At 47.4% G+C, this 14,878-nt stretch overlaps 1 protein-coding gene across 4 annotated transcripts in view; it reads right to left on the bottom strand.

Annotated features, from left to right (window-relative positions):
• The window catches only part of LOC130310531 (uncharacterized), a 46,381-nt gene that overhangs the window by 225 nt on the left and 31,278 nt on the right, over nt 1-14,878 (bottom strand). For all 4 annotated transcript variants that reach the window (XM_056552404.1, XM_056552416.1, XM_056552424.1 and 1 more), the window contains 2 exons: nt 13,721-13,822; nt 1-1,328 (listed from right to left, as the gene is read on the bottom strand). The exon at nt 1-1,328 is cut by the window's left edge and continues 225 nt beyond it. In XM_056552404.1, coding sequence (XP_056408379.1) covers nt 1,174-1,328; nt 13,721-13,822 — 257 coding nt within the window. In that variant the 3' untranslated portion in view covers nt 1-1,173. The remainder of the gene's footprint in view (nt 1,329-13,720; nt 13,823-14,878) is intronic.

Genomic DNA, 14,878 nt, shown 5'->3' with positions numbered 1-14,878 from the left:
TCTGGTTTTTCTTTTTGCCATAACAGAGAGCCCCGCCCTCAATTTGCCCATTTAAATACAAAAAAAATAAACAAAAACAAAACATAAATATAAAAGGTAGATATAGATATATAAACCTATATTATATAAATATATTATATTATTTAAAAAATATTTTGTAAACGTTTAATATTATTTAAAAAAAATGAACCCTAAATATTTATTTAATAAAAATAAAAAATAAAAACACTAAAAACATTGCATTACCCAGGGATAAAGCAACATTCATATTTGCTACAGTGAACTTTAATGCTGGCTGGTAAAATTTTGGTAAATTTTGTAATGTATAAGAGAACGATAGTGGTTGTTATATTTTAGGAGAGAATAGGGGGGATATACTTGTATTTCGTATGAATGCTGCCTAATAAATAGGTGTAGTTGTCATCAGGAAAGTAATTTTCTAAAATGACTTTAAAGGAGTACTCTGGGATATAAAACATTATCCCCTGTCCTAAGGATAAAGGATAAGTTTCAGTTTGCGGGGGGTCCTACTGTTTGGGCCCCTGTATGGTAGATTGTGGGATCTACCATACGGGGCCCCAGCTTTCCTTCTGAATGGGGCTTGGTTGACCACAGTGACCACAGTGTCCCACCTGTCCTCAGGTTGTGTGTGGTATTACAACAATGTAACAATGTTTAGCACTTATAAGATCGCTGTTATTTTCTGTTCTCGCCTCAGGAGCAAAAAGAGCTAGCTACAGCTCTGTCTGTAATGCACATCATGTAACAATGTTTAGCACTTATAAGAGCCTTGTAGTTTGCAGACTTTGTTTAAAGACATTTTATAATTTATGAAAAAGTGACTTGTAAATTTTTAAATAATATTAAATATAATTTAAATAAATAATTGCTATACATAAAAGCCAGTTAAGAATTCCAGAATGGAAGGTAACTCTTGTCACTACATTCTCTGAAGGACATTTCCAAAAGAATCTGCATGTCATAGTGAATAACAGTATTGTTTCACTAAACCAGCACACACCCTCTGCGTGTCACAGCAAGGCAAAGTGTTCTACACCCCTATTGAGGCTCTCTGTAGGCCAGAAATAGCAGCTTTCACAGTCTTTTAGTATAGATGACAACCCCTCTGCAGTGTGTCTGCAGTCTATCCCCTGTACAGCAGTACCAGACAATCTAATGTTGGGCGTCCACTTTCTGCAGCTCCAGTTGGACTAACTCCTGAGCTTCCCCGTTGCCTTCAGGGTCACCAGGTGCGATTTGAGGTCCATTGTTTTTATGTCCATTTATAGGAGCAAATGAAGACTGGCGCTGCCGCTTATCTTTATAACCTATAAAAAAAAAAGGTAGAGATTAGAATGCATCTTAATGGGGGTTACGCATACATTGGGTGTTTACTGCACAGTTGCCAACAGTTGCCGGGATGGTCTCACATGTTTTAAGGTATCTTCTGGCAAAAATATTTGTCTCAAAATTTGAGCTTTTTAAATATGCATATTGTATTAATTCAAGTAGAAGAAAAACAGGCGTCCTGCACTCACCGTCACAATTCTGATCAAACAGCTCCCATCTTGGGCTCAGGGCCGGCCTTAGGGGTGTGCGAGCTGTGCGGCCGCACAGGGCGCCATAGCAACAGGGGCGCCGGGCAGCCGACATAGCTCGCAGTGTAACAGGCCGACCAAAGATGGGGAGAAGCCATAGGCGTGCACACGGGGTGTGCCTAATCAAGCCAGGAGGGGGGGGGTGGATCCGCAGCCACCACTAAGCAGCCCACAGGGGCTCCCCCATCACATTCTGGACATCCCTGTGTCCCGAAAGATCTTTTCGGGATACAAGGATGTCTCGTTACCTCTCTGCGGGGGCCCTCCACGTTAACTTTAAAAACCCAGGGGCCGTCGGGAGATAGGGCATGCAGGGACATCACTGACATCCCGTGCGTGCGCCCATAGCAACAGCAGAGCGGAACAGCAAGGAAGAGGACGTGCGCGCACTCATGGTAAGTTACCTGTATGTTGTACGTCCTCTTCAGTGTTCCGACCATCACTCCTCCGGTCCCAGGACCTACTGCTTTGGTCTATAGGCCATAGCAGTAGATCGTGACCCCGGAGCGGTGGTCTGAACACTGAAGTGGGGCAGTACACAGACATACAGCCTCCAGCCATACACTGTATATGGCTGGAGGCTGTATGTCTGTGGGGGAACTATACTGCACCTAATGTGGGGAACTATACTGCACCTAATGTGGGGAACTATACTGCACCTAATGTGGGGAGCTATACTGCACCTAATGTAGAGAACTATACTGCACCTAATGTGGGGAACTATACTGCACCTAATGTGGGGAGCTATACTGCACCAAATGTAGAGAACTATACTGCACCTAATGTGGGGAAATATATGGCACCTAATGTGGGGGAACTATACTGCACCTAATGTGAGGAACTGTATGGCACCTAATGTGGGGGAACTATACTGCACCTAATGTGGGGAACTATACTGCACCTAATGTGGGGGAACTATACTGCACCTAATGTGGGGGAACTATACTGCACCTAATGTGGGGGAACTATACTGCACCTAATGTGGGGGAACTATACTGCACCTAATGTGGGGGAACAGTACTGCACCTAATGTGGGGGAACTGTACTGCACCTAATGTGGGGGAACTGTACTGCACCTAATGTGGGAAGCTATACTGCACCTAATGTGGGGAACTATACTGCACCTAATGTGGGGGAACTATACTGCACCTAATGTGGGGGAACTATACTGCACCTAATGTGGGGAACTATACTGCACCTAATGTGGAGAGCTATACTGCACCTAATGTGGGGGAACTATACTGCACCTAATGTGGGGGAACTATACTGCACCTAATGTGGGGGAACTATACTGCACCTAATGTGGGGGAACTATACTGCCCCTAATGTGGGGGAACTATACTGCACCTAATGTGGGGGAACTATACTGCACCTAATGTGGGGGAACTTTACTGCACCTAATGTTAGGGAACTATACTGCACCTAATGTGGGGAGCTATACTGCACCTAATGTGGGGAACTATACTGCACCTAATGTGGGGAGAACTATACTGCACCTAATGTAGAGAACTATACTGCACCTAATGTGGAGAAATATATGGCACCTAATGTGGGGGAACTATACTGCACCTAATGTGAGGAACTGTATGGCACCTAATGTGGGGGAACTATACTGCACCTAATGTGGGGGAACTGTACTGCACCTAATGTGGGGGAACTGTACTGCACCTAATGTGGGAAGCTATACTGCACCTAATGTGGGGAACTATACTGCACCTAATGTGGGGGAACTATACTGCATCTAATGTGGGGAGCTATACTGCACCTAATGTGGGGAACTATACTGCACCTAATGTGGGGGAACTATACTGCACCTAATGTGGGGGAACTATACTGCACCTAATATGGGGGAACTATACTGCCCCTAATGTGGGGGAACTATACTGCACCTAATGTGGGGGAACTATACTGCACCTAAAGTGGGGGAACTATACTGCACCTAATGTGGGGGAACTATACTGCACCTAATGTGGGGAAACTATACTGCACCTAATGTGGGGAACTATACTGCACCTAATGTGGGGGAACTATACTGCACCTAATGTGGGGGAACTATACTGCCAACCTAATGTGGGGGAACTATACTGCATCTGATTAAGGGGGGCAGCGGACTGGTGAAAGGGGACATGGGACTGATTAAATATTATAAAAAAAAGATTTGTTACAAAGATGTTTTTCCTCTTTGTGTATGTTTATGGGTTAATGTGTGGGGGGGGGGGCACAAGGTTAGCTCGCACAGGGCGCCTGAACACCTAGGGCCGGCCCTGCTCGGGTTGGTCAGTCCGGCGCATCAGGCAAAGATAGTGTGGGGCCCTCAGAGGCGACTGCCAGCGGTTTCATGCACACAGATGCGCTTCTTCTGACCAGCCAGAGATGGGAGCTGTTTGATCAGAATTGTGACGGTGAGTGCAGGACGCCTGTTTTTCTTCTACTTGACTTTACATTGACTGGGTTTCCTATTGTCCTAGCACCGCCATCAGCTGTCTTATTCTGGTGCGCGTCCGAGTGTGATACTATCCATCTCGTCGAGCTGGAGCTATTTGGGTACCGGTGCCACTATATTTGCTTTCTTATGGTGGATTTATATTGTATTAATTCAATAGGTTACAGCCGATACTCTCCTCACTCCAAGTCTGCCTGCCCAGAGAGAAAGCCTGCCCCTCCTATTAGGATTTGTAAGTCTCTGGAGCCACGATTACATTTAAAGGAATCTCACTTAACCTGTCCCCTTTTGTATTTGTTCCTCTGTACAATATATTTTCTTTTCTTAAATTTGATCTTTCTAATAGATGCTTCACATCGCTTCTAGCCAATAGTCCCTGGGCACAAGCTCCCCACCCTGATGTCAGCGGATCCCAGGACAATGCGTTTCACGCGTCCACAATAGGATGCTAGTGGAGCGCGGACGTCACTATTTTCCGACACTGACCACAGTTTTTCTGACCTAATTACTGACCTCCTGATGAACCCCATATTTTATCTTCTTGGGGGGGAAACGTGAAGAGGTCTTGTGATTTGTTGTACATAATTTTACTTATCACTTGATTATTCACTACAGTGATCCCTCAACTTACAATGGCCTCAACATACAATAGTTTCAACATACAATGTTCTATTCTGGACCATTGTAAGTTGAAACCAGACTCAACATACAATGTTATGGACAGTCCAGATCTGTGAAAAATGTCAATGGCTGGAAGAACCGACCAATCAGAATGGGCATTCACTGGTAAAACCCCTGTATTACTGAAGCGTATGCACTGACTGGTGTCTGGTAGCGCCCCCTACAGTACAGAGAGGTATTACATATTCTGTACTCTTTACCTGTATTACTGAAGCGTATGCACTGACTGGTGTCTGGTAGCACCCCCTACAGTACAGAGAGGTATTACATGTTCTGTACTCTTTACCTGTTCCGGGTTAGCTGCTCCTCTGGACACCAGGTGAGGGCGACTCCATGTTACTTTTTTGGGACACTTTTTATACTGTACAGGACCCCGAAGAGGCTCCTGTCCTCTACCTAGACCAGTGTTTTCCCAAGCAGGGTACCCCCAGCTGTTGCAAAACTACAACTCCCAGCATGCCCGGACAGCCTTTGGCTGTCCGGGCATGCTGGGAGTTGTAGTTTTGTAACAGCTGGAGGCTCCCTGCTTGGGAAACACTGACATAGACAGTGATTTACAGCTCCCAGCAGATCTTTATTACTTTTATATGTAAGGATTTGCTTTATCTATATTAATTATCTACTTATTTTTCTTTAATCCTCACTTTTTCCAATTTTTTGGATGACATTTTGGTGGCTTCAGAACCAATTACCAGGTTTCCATAGAGTTCTGGTTTCAACATACAATGGTCCCAACATACAATGGTCATCCCGGAACCAATTAATATTGTAACTTGAGGGACCACTGTATTACGTTTCTCTATTTTTGTAGTTGGGTAAGATGATGCTTCATCATCGGCCTTTTTTCTGGTTTGTCCCACACGTCATATTAGGGTAAGCTAGAATCAAGGGGCGGATAGCCAATGGTTGAAGTGGGGGGGGGGCGCTTCCTCCGCTATCTGGTAGGGAGAGCTCGATTTTAGAGCCAGACAGAAAACGGGCAGCCCCGTACACTATCATTTGTGTGACTGTATATCACGTTGGTTTATTTTCTCCTTAGAGGCTCCTCGTCTTTTTTTTAAAGACCATCATCTTCATCAAGGAACGCATCACCATCGCCTCAGAATTGTGAGTTCAATTTTGCCTTTGTCTGATGATGTCGTTATAATATGTATGTAGGCTTTTTATTGCTCTATATATTTTACATTTAGGCATTATTTATGGTTGCTGAAAGTGAGCGGCTTGTGATCCTGGCCTACCATAGGTATTATAGACAAAGAAAGTGAGCTACCGGCTCCCAACTTGGAGTAAAAAATCCAGGTTTCTTTCAATTCAGGTTAAAATCCAAGTTCAGCAAAGAAAAAAGTGAATAAAAAAAACACAAATGAAACGCAATACTATCATATATATATATATATATATATATATATATATTTATATTTATTTATATATTGTTACGCCGAGCGTTTGTCTCTGTGCAGCACCCCGGTCAGACCCGCTGACCGGGAGCGCTGCACAGGTGTCACCGGCGGGGATGCGATCCGTGTAGCGGAAAGCGCCCGCCCGCGGGTCGCATCCCAATCTCCTCACCTGCCCCGTCCTCTGGCTGTTCAGTCCCGGCGCGCGCCGCCCCGCTCTCTAGGGCGCACGCGCCGGCTCTCTGAAATTTAAAGGGCCAGTGCACCATTAATTGGTGCCTGGCCCAATCAGTACCTGCCCCTGTGTTATGTATATAAAAACCCACTTCCCCTTCCTGTCCCTGCCAGATCTTGTTGCCTTGTGCCCTGTGAAAGCGTTTAGTGTGTTCCCAAGCCTGTGTACCCAGACTGTCTACTGTTGCCCCTGACTATGACTCTTGCTGCCTGCCCTGACCTTCTGCTACGTCCGACCTTGCTCTTGCCTTGTCCCTGTGTACCGCGCCTGTCTCAGCTGTCAGCTGGGGTTGAGTCGCTATCGGGTGGAACGACCTGGGGGATACCTGCCGCTGCAAGTCCATCCCGCTTTGCGGCGGGTTCTGGTGAAAACCAGTAACCCCTTAGAGTCCATTCCCCTGGTACGGCCCACGTCATCACCTCACTGACACAGAGGATCCACCACCAGTGTCATCGCTGCATACCAGTCCGGATCCTGATATATATATATTTATTTAATAACCCATTCCAGTCTAACATACCATATTCATCATGAAGTTTTTCTCTTTTGTATATTTATATATAATTTTTTTCTTTTTCTTGTTATTTGATAATATTTTGCTAATTGTTGATATATGGATGTGTGTATTAGTATATATGTTATACATATCCATATATTTATATTTCATTTAGGAATTATTTATAGATTTTTTTGGATCTTTTACAAATCTTTTCCCATAGACACGCCCATTATAGGCGGTCTGTAATAAGGATGATGTCATGGTGGGCAATGGGTATTGTCACGATGCCGGCTGGCAGGTAGTGGATCCTCTGTGCCAGAGAGGGATTGGCGTGGACCGTGCTAGTGGATCGGTTCTAAGTCACTACTGGTTTTCACCAGAGCCCGCCGCAAAGCGGGATGGTCTTGCTGCGGCGGTAGTGACCAGGTCGTATCCACTAGCAACGGCTCAACCTCTCTGACTGCTGAAGATAGGCGCGGTACAAGGGAGTAGACAGAAGCAAGGTCGGACGTAGCAGAAGGTCGGGGCAGGCAGCAAGGATCGTAGTCGGGGGCAACGGCAGGAGGTCTGGAACACAGGCTAGGAACACACAAGGAAACGCTTTCACTGGCACAATGGCAACAAGATCCGGCGAGGGAGTGAAGGGGAAGTGAGGTATAAATAGGGAGTGCACAGGTGAACACACTAATTGGAACCACTGCGCCAATCAGCGGCGCAGTGGCCCTTTAAATCGCAGAGACCCGGCGCGCGCGCGCCCTAGGAAGCGGGGCCGCGCGCGCCGGGACAGGACAGACGGAGAGCGAGTCAGGTACGGGAGCCGGGATGCGCATCGCGAGCGGGCGCTACCCGCATCGCGAATCGCATCCCGGCTGGAGACGGTATCGCAGCGCACCGGGTCAGTGGAGCTGCCCGGAGCGCTGCGGTAGCGAGAGAGAAGCGAGCGCTCCGGGGAGGAGCGGGGACCCGGAGCGCTCGGCGTAACAGTACCCCCCCCTTGGGTCTCCCCCTCTTCTTAGAGCCTGAGAACCTGAGGAGCAGACTTTTGTCTAGGATGTTGTCCTCAGGTTCCCAGGATCTCTCTTCAGGTCCACAGCCCTCCCAATCCACCAAAAAGAACCTTTTTCCTCTGACCGTCTTGGAGGCCAGTATCTCTTTCACTGAGAAGACGTCAGAAGAACCGGAGACAGGAGTGGGAGAAACTAATTTGGGAGAGAAACGGTTGATGATGAGTGGTTTAAGAAGAGAGACATGAAAGGCATTAGGAATACGGAGAGAAGGAGGAAGAAGAAGTTTGTAAGAGACAGGATTAATTTGGCACAAGACTTTGAAAGGACCAAGATAGCGTGGACCCAGTTTGTAACTGGGGACACGAAAGCGGACATATTTAGCGGAGAGCCATACCTTGTCTCCGGGAGCAAAAATGGGGGGAGCTCTTCTTTTCTTATCGGCAAACTTTTTCATGCGAGATGAAGCCTGTAAAAGAGAATCTTGGGTCTCTTTCCATATGGTGGAAAGATCACGAGTCACTTCATCTACAGCGGGCAAACCAGAGGGCAAGGGAGTAGGGAGGGGGGGAAGAGGGTGACGGCCATACACCACGAAAAATGGGGATTTGGAGGAAGATTCAGAGACTCTAAAGTTATACGAGAATTCGGCCCATGGTAGAAGATCTGCCCAATCATCCTGGCGGGAGGAAACAAAATGTCGTAAATAATCACCCAAGACCTGGTTAATTCTTTCTACTTGTCCATTGGATTGAGGATGATATGCAGAAGAAAAGTTTAATTTAATCTTGAGTTGTTTACAGAGAGCCCTCCAGAATTTTGACACGAATTGGACGCCTCTATCCGAGACTATCTGTGTGGGCAACCCGTGAAGACGAAAAATGTGTACAAAAAATTGTTTAGCCAACTGAGGCGCTGAAGGAAGACCAGGAAGAGGGATGAAATGTGCCATCTTGGAGAATCGATCAACGACCACCCAAACAACAGTGTTGCCACGGGATGGGGGTAGGTCTGTAATAAAATCCATACCAATTAGAGACCAAGGCTGTTCGGGGACAGGCAGAGGATGAAGAAAACCAGCGGGCTTCTGGCGAGGAGTCTTATCCCGGGCACAGACAGTGCAGGCTCGCACAAAGTCCACGACATCCGTCTCCAGAGTCGGCCACCAATAGAAGCGAGAGATGAGTTGCACAGATTTCTTGATGCCTGCATGACCTGCGAGATGGGAGGAGTGACCCCATTTGAGGATTCCGAGGCGTTGGCGTGGAGAGACGAAGGTCTTTCCTGGAGGAGTTTGCCTGATGGAGGCTGGAGAAGTGGAAATCAGGCAGTCAGGAGGAATGATGTGTTGCGGAGAGAGTTCAACTTCCGAGGCATCCGAGGAACGAGAGAGAGCATCGGCCCTAATGTTCTTATCGGCAGGCCGAAAGTGAATTTCAAAATTAAATCGGGCAAAGAACAGAGACCACCTGGCCTGGCGAGGATTCAGCCGTTGGGCAGACTGGAGATAGGAGAGGTTCTTGTGATCGGTGTAAATAATAACTGGAAATCTTGATCCCTCCAGCAGATGCCTCCATTCCTCAAGTGCTAATTTAATGGCTAGAAGCTCTCGATCCCCGATGGAGTAGTTCCTCTCCGCCGGAGAGAAGGTCCTAGAAAAAAACCCACAAGTAACAGCATGCCCGGAAGAATTTTTTTGTAGAAGGACCGCTCCAGCTCCTACAGAGGAGGCATCAACCTCCAATAGGAAGGGTTTAGATGGGTCAGGTCTGGAGAGCACGGGAGCCGAAGAAAAGGCAGACTTGAGCCGTTTAAAGGCGTCTTCCGCTTGAGGAGGCCAAGACTTGGGATTGGCATTTTTTTTGGTTAAAGCCACGATAGGGGCCACAACGGTAGAAAAATGTGGAATAAATTGCCTGTAATAATTGGCGAACCCCAAAAAACGTTGGATAGCATGGAGTCCGGAGGGGCGTGGCCAATCTAAGACGGCAGAGAGTTTGTCTGGATCCATTTGTAGTCCCTGGCCAGATACCAAGTATCCTAGGAAAGGAAGTGATTGGCATTCAAACAGACATTTCTCTATCTTGGCATAAAGTTGATTGTCACGAAGTCTCTGAAGAACCATACGGACATGCTGGCGGTGTTCTTCTAGATTGGCAGAAAAAATCAGGATATCGTCCAGATATACAACAACACAGGAGTATAAGAGATCACGAAAAATTTCATTAACAAAGTCTTGGAAGACGGCAGGGGCGTTGCACAGGCCAAAGGGCATGACCAGATACTCAAAGTGTCCATCTCTAGTGTTAAATGCCGTTTTCCATTCATCCCCCTCTCTGATGCGGATGAGATTATAAGCACCTCTTAAGTCCAGTTTGGTAAAGATGTGGGCACCTTGGAGGCGATCAAAGAGTTCAGAGATGAGGGGTAGGGGGTAGCGGTTCTTTACCGTGATTTTATTAAGACCGCGGTAGTCAATGCAAGGACGTAGAGAGCCATCTTTTTTGGACACAAAGAAAAATCCGGCTCCGGCAGGAGAGGAGGATTTACGGATAAAGCCTTTTTTTAAATTTTCCTGGATGTACTCCGACATAGCAAGAGTCTCTGGGGCGGACAGAGGATAGATTCTGCCCCGGGGTGGAGTAGTGCCCGGGAGGAGGTCAATAGGACAATCATAAGGCCTGTGAGGAGGTAGAGTCTCAGCTTGTTTTTTGCAAAAAACATCCGCAAAGTCCATATAGGCCTTAGGGAGACCGGTTACAGGGGGAACCACAGAGTCACGGCAAGGGGTACTGGGAACCGGTTTTAGGCAGTCCTTGAAACAAGAGGGCCCCCAACTCTTGATCTCCCCAGTGGACCAATCCAGGGTTGGGGAATGGAGTTGAAGCCAGGGTAGTCCAAGGAGGATTTCGGAAGTGCAATTGGGGAGGACCAAAAATTCAATCTTCTCGTGATGAGGTCCGATGCACATTAGAAGGGGCTCCGTGCGGAAACGTATGGTACAGTCCAATCTTTCATTGTTTACACAATTGATGTAGAGGGGTCTGGCGAGACTGGTCACTGGGATGTTGAACCTGTTGACGAGAGAGGCCAAAATAAAATTTCCTGCAGATCCGGAATCCAAGAAGGCCATAGTAGAGAAGGAGAAGGCAGAGGCAGATATCCGCACAGGCACAGTAAGACGTGGAGAAGCAGAGTAGACATCAAGGACTGTCTCACCTTTGTGCGGAGTCAGCGTACGTCTTTCCAGGCGGGGAGGACGGATAGGACAATCCTTCAGGAAGTGTTCGGTACTGGCACAGTACAGGCAGAGATTCTCCATGCGGCGTTGTGTCCTCTCTTGAGGTGTCAGGCGAGACCGGTCGACCTGCATAGCCTCCACGGCGGGAGGCACAGGAACGGATTGCAGGGGACCAGAGGAGAGAGGAGCCGGGGAGAAAAAACGCCTTGTGCGAACAAAGTCCATATCCTGGCGGAGCTCCTGACGCCTTTCGGAAAAACGCATGTCAATGCGAGTGGCAAGATGGATGAGTTCATGTAGGTTAGCAGGGATTTCTCGTGCGGCCAGAACATCTTTAATGTTGCTGGATAGGCCTTTTTTAAAGGTCGCGCAGAGGGCCTCATTATTCCAGGATAATTCTGAAGCAAGAGTACGGAATTGTACGGCGTACTCGCCAACGGAAGAATTACCCTGGACCAGGTTCAACAGGGCAGTCTCAGCAGAAGAGGCTCGGGCAGGTTCCTCAAAGACACTTCGAATTTCCGAGAAGAAGGAGTGTATAGAGGCAGTGACGGGGTCATTGCGGTCCCAGAGCGGTGTGGCCCATGACAGAGCTTTTCCAGACAGAAGGCTGACTACGAAAGCCACCTTAGACCTTTCAGTAGGAAACTGGTCCGACATCATCTCCAAGTGCAGGGAACATTGGGAAAGAAAGCCACGGCAGAATTTAGAGTCCCCATCAAATTTATCCGGCAAGGATAGTCGTAGACCAGAAGCGGCCACTCGCTGCGGAGGAGGTGCAGGAGCTGGCGGAGGAGATGATTGCTGAAGCTGTGGTAGTAGCTGCTGTAGCATCACGGTCAGTTGAGACAGCTGTTGGCCTTGTTGCGCTATCTGTTGTGACTGCTGGGCGACCACCGTGGTGAGGTCGGCGACAACTGGCAGAGGAACTTCAGCGGGATCCATGGCCGGATCTACTGTCACGATGCCGGCTGGCAGGTAGTGGATCCTCTGTGCCAGAGAGGGATTGGCGTGGACCGTGCTAGTGGATCGGTTCTAAGTCACTACTGGTTTTCACCAGAGCCCGCCGCAAAGCGGGATGGTCTTGCTGCGGCGGTAGTGACCAGGTCGTATCCACTAGCAACGGCTCAACCTCTCTGACTGCTGAAGATAGGCGCGGTACAAGGGAGTAGACAGAAGCAAGGTCGGACGTAGCAGAAGGTCGGGGCAGGCAGCAAGGATCATAGTCGGGGGCAACGGCAGGAGGTCTGGAACACAGGCTAGGAACACACAAGGAAACGCTTTCACTGGCACAATGGCAACAAGATCCGGCGAGGGAGTGAAGGGGAAGTGAGGTATAAATAGGGAGTGCACAGGTGAACACACTAATTGGAACCACTGCGCCAATCAGCGGCGCAGTGGCCCTTTAAATCGCAGAGACCCGGCGCGCGCGCCCTAGGGAGCGGGGCCGCGCGCGCCGGGACAGGACAGACGGAGAGCGAGTCAGGTACGGGAGCCGGGATGCGCATCGCGAGCGGGCGCTACCCGCATCGCGAATCGCATCCCGGCTGGAGACGGTATCGCAGCGCACCGGGTCAGTGGAGCTGCCCGGAGCGCTGCGGTAGCGAGAGAGAAGCGAGCGCTCCGGGGAGGAGCGGGGACCCGGAGCGCTCGGCGTAACAGGTATAAATAGCTGGTTGTAATCACTACAAGTTGCCATGACTAAGACTTGTTAACAAGTCAAAATGCGTTGGTGCGTTTCGTTTGTGTTTTTTTATTAACTTTTTTCTTTGCTGTACTTAAAGGGGTACTACCATGGAAAACTTTTTTTTTTTTATCAACTGTTGCCAGAAAGTTAAACAGATTTGTAAATGACTTCTATTTAAAAATCTTAATCCTTCCAGTACTTCTTAGGGGCTATATACTACAGAGGAAATGCTTATGTTTTTAGATTTCTCTGATGTCATGACCACAGTGCTCTCTGCTGACCTCTGCTGTCCGTTTTAAGAACTGCCATGAACAGGAGAAAATCCCAATAGCAGAGATTTGCATCTCCTGACAGTACCTAAAATAGACAGCAGAGGTCAGCAGAGAGCACTGTGGTCATGACATCAGAGTAATCTAAAAAGATAAGCATTTCCTCTGTAGTATACAGCCCCTAAAAAGTACTGGAAGGATTAAGATTTTTAAATAGAAGTAATTTACAAATCTGTATAACTTTCTGGCACCAGATGATTTAAAAAAAAAAAAAAAAAGTTTTCCACGGTAGTACCCCTTTAATCTGAATTGAAATAAACCTGGATTTTTTACTCCAAGTTGGGAGCCGGAAGCTCACTTTCTTTGTCTGTAATTACACCCCCTGGATATTGGGACACATAAATATAGGGTGAGCTGATCTAACTTCTTTTTACATTGTTCCTACCTTATGTATTACAATAGTATTTGTTGGCCCTTTGTTTCCTTTCTGGTCCCATTCGGTTTCTTGATAATTTTTGCAGACGATTGGGGGAAGTTTATGTTAATATATATTTATTAAAAATTATATTTTAATAAGGTTTCATGTGTACGGTAGTAAACTAATGTCACAGAATATTTCTCCCATTGTCCCAGCAGTAAGAACCTGCAGTCGGGTTTTGTACTTACAGTAGGCGCAGAAGAAGACTCCAGTTTTCCAAGCAAAAGAAACCAGGACTGAAATGCACAGCCAGTACCAGAATTTTCCAAGGAAGGTTAAAAAGTAATCGTCTGTAAAACAAATGTGTAGAGCTTTAGATGGGTATACATGTATAGAAAGGAAACAGAAAAAAAAGAGAGGCGCACTCTTTAAGTGTAACAATTCTCCAATTATTGTCAGAATAATGCAGGAATGGCTGATTTGTGTTGTGCTGCTGGCACAACACTGTGAAACGCATATATGAGTATATTTACTCAAAAAAAATTTACTCATGGCGGCCTTGCGTCCTGGTCCCGGTCATCAAGGATGGCGGTTTGGGGAATCAAAGGTACGGGGAGGTGTGCACCCCTCACTGGTGTGGATCGCAGTTCGGCGCTACAAGGTGGCTGTTTGTCACAGATGCACAGAAGGCAGTGGAGGTAAAAACAGGTTTATTGGGTAAAATAAATACAGAGACAACGCATTTCGCAAAGCTTCCCTTGCTTCGTCAGGTCTGAAGTCTTACTGCATAATGCGCATGTCACTGGGTTCGCCGTAACGTCATCACCGTTTTGTGCACTCCCGTGCTTTTTCAATATTTAAACCCCCTTTATGCAGTAAGACTTCAGACCTGACGAAGCAAGGGGAGCCTTGCGAAACGCGTTGTCTCTGTATGTATTTTACCCAATAAACCTGTTTGGTTTTACCTCACAGTGAGGGGTGCACACCTCTCCGTGCTGGGTGCCCCAAAGACACAACAGAGATTCATAACTGTCCAGCAGAGGCGTAACTTGCAGCTTCTGGACCCCGATGCAAAATCTGCAACAGGGCCCCATGTGCCAAGTATAATTCAGGTCTTTTATGAGGCAGATGTGCTTTTGGGGCCCCCTTAGGCACCAGGGACTGGGAAAGACTGCTACCTCGGCACCCCATATAGCTACTTCCCTGCTGTCCAGCCTCTAAGCACAAGATGAAGCTCAGGATACGAGCCCCAAGTATACGAAGACCACTTGTTGTATAATATATCCACAGTGTAACCGCATCGGAACAAGAAAGTCTTCATAGAGTGGGGGTCCGAATCACTTACCCACCAAAACCTATGACCGAGCCAGGAAATCCACAGAACGTTTCACCTCACAAATCCCATC

The sequence above is a fragment of the Hyla sarda genome, chromosome 1, assembly GCF_029499605.1.
Source record: "Hyla sarda isolate aHylSar1 chromosome 1, aHylSar1.hap1, whole genome shotgun sequence".
In the NCBI taxonomy this organism is placed as follows: Eukaryota; Metazoa; Chordata; class Amphibia; order Anura; family Hylidae; genus Hyla; species Hyla sarda.
The sequence above is the reverse complement of the archived record's forward strand: the minus strand, read 5'-3'. Positions and strand labels throughout refer to the sequence as shown.